A 6,893-nucleotide genomic window follows, 5' to 3' on the forward strand; every position below is an offset into this window, starting at 1 on the left:
GCAGCGCCCGGCCCGGAGCGGAGCCGCCGCGCGGGGCTCGGAGCGGCGGCGGCGGCGGCGGGCGCGGCGGGGCCGGCGCAGCCCGGTCCCTCCTCCCGGGGCGGAGCGGGGCGGAGCGGGGCGGCCCCGGCCGGGCCGGGCCGGGGCGGAGCGGCCGGCGGCAGGCGGCGGCCGCCAGTCCCCGAGCGCCGCGGCGGCGTGGAGCCGCGCTGCCCGCCGGCCGCTCCGCTCCGCGCCCACCGAGCCGAGCCGAGCCGAACCGAGCCGCGCCGCGCCGGGTGGAGCGGACCGGACCGGACCGGGCCGGACCGGACCGGACCGGGGGGCGGCGGCGCCGGGATGGGCGCGGGGCTGTGAGGGCGGCGGAGGCGCGGGGCCCCGGCGACCGCAGCGGCGGCGCCATGGGGAACATCTCCTCCAACATCTCCGCTTTCCAGTCCCTGCACATCGTCATGCTGGGCCTGGACTCGGCGGGGAAGACCACCGTGCTCTACCGGCTCAAGTTCAACGAGTTCGTCAACACGGTGCCCACCATCGGCTTCAACACGGAGAAGATTCGGCTGAGCAACGGCACGGCCAAGGGCATCAGCTGCCACTTCTGGGATGTGGGCGGGCAGGAGAAGCTGCGCCCGCTGTGGAAGTCCTACAGCCGCTGCACCGATGGCATCATCTACGTGGTGGACTCAGTGGATGTAGACCGGCTGGAGGAGGCCAAGACGGAGCTGCACAAGGTGACCAAGTTCGCGGAGAACCAGGGCACCCCATTGCTGGTCATCGCCAACAAGCAGGATCTGCCCAAGTCCCTGCCTGTGGCCGAGATCGAGAAGCAGCTGGCCTTGCACGAGTTGACCCCCTCCACCACCTACCACGTCCAGCCCGCCTGCGCCATCATCGGTGAGGGGCTCACGGAGGGCATGGACAAGCTCTACGAGATGATCCTGAAGCGGAGGAAGTCCCTCAAGCAGAAAAAGAAGCGGTAAAGCACGGGTGCACAAACAGATGGGAAAACAGACAAAGGAACTGAGGGGGAGAGAGAACCAAAGCGATTCTTTTTTTTTCCTTTTTTTTCCTTTCCAAATGAAAAGACGACAATAGTGGTGATAACAATACAACTCCTGCTAGCCAAACCCAGATCCTGACTGCAGGCAAGAGCTGGGATCTCCCTCTCCCGCTCTTCCTTGCCTACGATCCGTTCCCGGCTGGAGGAGGGGAGCGTGGACCACCGCGTGCCCAGGGGCCAGCCCCAGACCCTGCGAGCCCCTGGGCTGAGCCAGGGCCTGGAAGCCGTGGATGGAGATGTTCTAGCGGGACTAGACATCGCAGGTGGCGGGGATGCAAGCGGGCAGCCGGGATGCCAGCAGGTGCCCAGTGCCTGAGAGCCCGCGGACCAGGGGGGTAGCTCCTGCTGGTGTCCCTCCATCCTTTGGAGGCACTGGTTCCTTTTCCATGCCACAGCAGGCCAAGGGATAAACAGGGCAGGACCCTGTTAAAAGTGCATTTGAGAGAGGCTAAATGTGCTTCTGGATCTTTAATGTGTGCGTGCGTGGGGAGGGCTGGGGTGGAGGGATGCAAAGGGGACATTGGGCTGAAGGAGTGTTGCTTCAGGGGGTGCTGGATGCCTTGGGGTGGGAACCCGCAGCGAGCAGGGAGGCGAAGCTGATGCCCAGACACAGATTGCTGAACGGTGACTGCACAAGGTCAACCTGCGGTGAGGACGGCTCTCAGCCACGCACCAGACGCCTCCCCACGTCGCTCGCCTTCATTTGTAGGTCATGGGCCCCAGCGAGAGCGCGAAAACAGGGTGATCGCGCCAATGCAATATGGGCGGGGGGAGATCGCCGAGGGAACGAGACCCTGCCTTGCTGCCGGGCAAGGTGCAGATGATGATTTAGGAAGCAGAAGTGTGCTGAGCAAGGACGGACATCCATGGGTTGGGGGGGGGGGTTGTAATGCTGCAGCCACCTGGGGCGAGCTCACCAGCAGCTGACTGGTGCTGAGTTTTAAGCTGTTTGCTTACAAAAAGGAAGAAGGAAAGGGTTCTGGGTGAACTTTGCTGGAAAGGGGCTTTCCAGGAGCCTTTTCATTCTCAAAGGCTTATTTCTAATGTCTTCTAAAGCAAAACCATGAGCAGGTCTTTATTGGGCCCAGGCAGAGGCATGCTCCAAGGTGCTAATTTGCTCCCATCAGGGTGATCCAAACGATGTATTATTAAAAAAAAAAAAAAGAATTAAAGGAAAAAAAAAAAAAGGCTTCATGCAGCAACGCATCGACCGGTTGCCTTGCTGCTCTCTGAAATCAGTGTGAAAGGTTAAGGCAGTGCTTGTTACATGTGAGTTTTAGAGGGGCCATGGAGCAAGGTGGTGCATCACCAGCCAGGACAAACAGTGGCCAGCACTGCCCCGCAAAATGGCAAAAGCTTGCAAAATCTCTGCCGGAAAGGGACTCGGCAGCGCCGGGAAAATGGGAGTAAGGAGACAGGGAGGGAAGCGCGGGGAGGGGGAGGTTAGCTTTTTGTCGAGATTTAAACCCCGTTCAAAGCAGAGCGCCCCTTGCTGCCCGCAAGACTGGTGTTGGCTCCCTCGTGGGCTGTCTCGCGCTGGCAGAGCGCCTGGGCGCAAGGTCAGGCCCCAAGCAGCTTAGCAAGGCCCTTTTGCAGGTGAGTGCTTTGGTACTGAGCTGGGAGTGAGGCAGGACTGGGGCCCTGGTGAACCTTAAGTCATTCGGTCTTTGTGTTTTGGCCTGGGACCCAGCTCTCTGGAAGAGAAAACCAGGGTCCCAGCTTTCCTCCTTGCCCAAGAGAGGTGGAAGAACCAGGGGCCAAATAGCCCGAGTTTTGAGCTACAGGGGGTTTCACACCATTGTGCAGGAAGTCCTGGTGAGCTAAAAACCAGCCTTGCTGCTTGAACACCCTTCCTAAAACAGCTCCAGAAGCCACCGAGCATACAAAGAAAAATACGCCGGAGTTTCAGGGAGCTGATTCTCCCCTTGCAGCAATGTGCTCGGTACCTTCCAAATAGCATTTTGTTAGAAAACAAATATTGCAACCAAGTAGTATTTCTCCTCCTGCAGAATTTGAGTTTATACACGAGTCCCGACTTGTACACTGCGTGAGTGGGCTGGTCCCATCAGTTCAGGTGGCTCTGTTCACTCTTCTTTGGGTTTTCTTTGCTTTTTCTTCACATGGAACACTTTGGTACTTGCTATTGAGAGATAGAGAGAAAATATTTATTTTTGACACCACAGAAGCCAAATGCTTTAACCTTTTTTGGATAGTGACAGAATTTTAGAGGCAAAACATAAATCTGCATTTTCCCACCAGATCAAAAGCAATCAGGTTTTAAAAATAACAAATGCAGGTATTAGTTATGTTTTTTTTCTCCTCACTGTCAAGACTTAAGTCTTGGTTCTGCAGACACTGGCATCTGCAAGTAGTTTCTGCAAGTTTTGACAGCGTGCTTTTGCAGAGTTGGGTCCTTTCTGGGAGGTTAATTACATTGATCTCAGCGGAGCATCTCCTTTGACAAACATATTTTTCAGCAAGGCATTTAAGCATGTGCTTAACTCAGAGTGCATGCTTAAATATTCTGCTGAGCAAGGAGGAATGCTTTAACGGTGCCATTCCTTCTAACTCTGCTTTCTGCAATAATTAAAAATACTTTTCCAATTAGTAGCTAATGGCTTCCGTGGTATTTCTGTAATGTTTCAAAACCGAATGCTTCTTTCCTGTACAAAGACGTGCATTGCCTGCAGTGGGCTACAAGAAAAGGTGCCTCAGCAAAGCAACAGTTAAAAGAAACTGCCTTGGTAGTTGATCTGAAAACAAACTGGGGTTTTTGCCAGGTTGTGTGTCTTCTCTAAATATGTTTGAATGGCCTTTTTTTAGCAGATGTCATGAGGTACCAGTCTCATTTCCCAAGGTACCTTCGTCAGTGTTGGGAATCCTCCTGCCCTTGTCTTAATCCTTCCATTGTCCGTCACTCTCTGTTCCTCCTGTCTTTCCTCTTTTTTTAAAAGATGCAGACATAATGCTGTGAACTGAAATAAATTATTTATACAATGAAAGGGCCTGATAAAAAAAGTGTTCTTTTGATTATTTCTCTTTATCAAGACTGCATTTTACAGTAGGTTTCCACTGCATTTTACGTAGGCGGTTATTCCCGCCTCCCCCTGGGAGGGGAAACCTGGGCACAGAGGCAGAGAAATGACTTGTTCAGGATCATTTTGCACCCCAGCAGCAAGACCGGGACAGGTCTGTCACGAGGCAGCCCTCTCTGCTCTATATCCCTTTAGGACCATGGCATCTGGAACATAGAAAAGAAAGGGGAAAATACTGCTCTGGTTTGTGGTTTTTTTTTTTCTCCTCCCCTCGCCTATTTATATTTTAAACCTTCCTGGGGGAAGATATTGCCCTATGTACAGCACTCAGTGGAGTGATGGAGAAAGTCTTGGTTTTGTTCAGTGGATCTGGCTGTGGCTTATTTAAATTTGTGGCCCAATGCAAGATGTTGCCGGTGGCAGAAAGCCAGATCCTCAGGGGTTAAAGCACCAGGCCGGGCAGTTAAGAACAGGATGCTGCTGAGTGTGTAAGGCTGCCTCCACTCTTGGGTGGCTGCTGACACAGGAAACACGTGTGTCATTTTGGAGAGGAGAGTGGGAGCGGGCGGTTTTCTTTTGAGTGATGACATTGCAATTGGAGAGGAAATGATGAGACAGATTCCTGAAAGTGTGATTTGACAGGGGCTTTGTGGACTTACTCTGCCAGAGCTGTGCACTGGGCTTGTCTTTCTGCTTCCCATGCGGGCTGAGTGGTTTCAAGCGGGTTGTCTGCGCAGTGCCCGAGTGTAAGATCATGCTCTCGGTCTTTGCAGTAACAGGGCCTTGCGGCTCTGTGCTGGGTTGCAGGACCTCAAAATGAACCTAAAAGGTTTATTCAGCTATGCCGTTTCAGAACCTCCCTGTCCTATTAAGGTTGTTTTGCATGTTCAGAAATCACCTGGAGCTGAGTTTGACAGAGGTCTGCAGCATTCGAGGTGTGAGTTGGTCAATGCTCAGCGCTGGCTCATATTGGCCACAGCAGGGCTCTGTAACAGGATCTAGAGAGCCTGCAAAGGTGCAGTTCCCCATGGTCTCCTTCCTCACACAGACCCAGCACTGCTAGGTTGCTGTTTCTTTGCACCACCTATGGCTCTGTGGACAGCGGGCTCTGACTCCGATGAAGCTGTTTCTGACCATCGCTTCCCTTTGTGCCTCCTGCTCCATTGTCCATGTGGCAGGAGGAACATCATGCATTTTGCCCGGCCTGTGTTTTACTGATCTGAAAGTCCCTGGTGACTAGCAGCATCCTCAGTTATCTTGGACTATTTTTACCTCTTTGCCTATGTAGTGGAGGACAGCAAGGTGGTATCCAACTCTGCAGCCTGGACTGCTCCGGGGCTACTGAGCAGAGGGCTGTGCCAGTGAGGACCATGTAGTCCTTGCCATATGTGTGAATGCTCACATCCATGGTTGGGAGCCCTCCCAAATGATCAATGGGTTTTCCCCGTTGGTGTAAGCCAGTCCATGATGCCTGTGTACCAAAGAATTGCTTTTTGCCCTGGCCTACCAGTGTAGCCCCTCTCACCCAACCTGGCTGTAGGTATTTGGGTTAATCCCCAAACTAGCAGTGGGGCAGACCATGACCAGTACGCGGGGAGAGTTGTAAACACCCTGCACATTGCCTGCTGGGAGTCACAAAGCATGGGGCTGCTCTGCCCCCCTGCCCCACCAGGGAGCTGAGGGCCACCTGTGTGCCCAGAACCTCCTCCCTGGGGCAAGCATCTCCATCTGTTCTTCCAAAGAGTCGAGCAAGGCTCAGGCTTGGTCAAAACCCAAACTGCAGAAGAGCCAGCCTTTCGTGGCAGAGCTGCCTGGTTAATGCAGCAGGTGCAGGTGCAGTGGGGGGCTCCTGGACCTGAAGGGACTCAAACCCACAAATCCCACCTCACAGGAGCCTATTTAGGGTTTTTCTTTTTCCTTGCATGGCATGAAGTCATGCATGCAAGCATTGTGCCTGAGCACAGGCTTATCCATGCCCAAAGGAGCCCTGACTTGCATCCCAGCCAGCCCGGCCACTCCGTGGGGGGATCCACTGAATCCGCATGGAGCAGAGGGAGGCTTTGCCACCTCCTGGTTTAATGGGACAGGACACAGCTCTGGGCCCTGAGGCAACAGCACCACGTCAGACAGACACACAGGCAGAAAGGTTTGAGCTGTAGGTTTTCACAGGGTGTGACTTTGCGTGCGTGATCCCCATGTAACCAGAGCTGCCATCCCATGTTTGTGAGCAAGGTGGGCTGAGGGGGGATGTCTCCAATTTACCCAGCTGCCAAAGCTACTGGCTTGGGAGCAGAAGGGAGAGGGGGGGTGGATCTGGGTCTTCTTGTGAGCAAAGCTCCTCGTGCCTCGAGCCATGAGGATGGAAATCCTCCTCTGAGGCTTTCCTCCCAGCTGGAGACTGCTTATGTCAGCAGGGGGGTTTGTGTGTTTAGGCCCAGTTGTCATGAAAACGTTACACAAGGAGCTCACTGACCTCAAGGCACCCTGAAGCTGGTGCTGTTGAGTCATGTCCCAGAGCAGGGAGTCCAGCGAAATGGGACATTCGGGGACCCCCGGGCACCTTGCACTGTGCAGGTAGGTGCTACACCAGGGAGGCTGCCCCTGCACGGGCCCAGCCTGGGAGAAAAAGCAGCAACAAAGCAGTTGCGCTGTCTGCCACATCACATTTCCACAGGCATCAGCTAGGAGCGGGCGAGAAGGAGATTTGCAACCATTCAGCTCCAAAGGGCAGGGCTGGCAAGAAACTGCAAAGAATATCCAATCTCCCTGGGCTTTGCCAAAGCTGATGGTGCCAGACA

At 54.4% G+C, this 6,893-nt stretch overlaps 1 protein-coding gene across 1 annotated transcript; it reads left to right on the plus strand.

The window, feature by feature from the left end:
• Nucleotides 1-295: 295 nt before the first annotated feature.
• Nucleotides 296-3,670, plus strand: ARL4C (ADP ribosylation factor like GTPase 4C). The gene has a single exon (XM_013948502.2). The coding sequence runs from the start codon at nucleotides 402-404 to the stop codon at nucleotides 978-980; it is 579 nt and encodes a 192-aa protein (XP_013803956.1). The 5' UTR covers nucleotides 296-401; the 3' UTR covers nucleotides 981-3,670.
• The last annotated feature ends 3,223 nt before the right edge of the window (nucleotides 3,671-6,893 follow it).

This window comes from Apteryx mantelli, chromosome 6 (assembly GCF_036417845.1).
Source record: "Apteryx mantelli isolate bAptMan1 chromosome 6, bAptMan1.hap1, whole genome shotgun sequence".
In the NCBI taxonomy this organism is placed as follows: Eukaryota; Metazoa; Chordata; class Aves; order Apterygiformes; family Apterygidae; genus Apteryx; species Apteryx mantelli.

Excerpts from the sequence above, each read along its gene's own strand:
- ARL4C (XM_013948502.2), top strand. The coding sequence starts at position 402 with ATGGGGAACATCTCCTCCAACATCTCCGCTTTCCAGTCCCTGCACATC.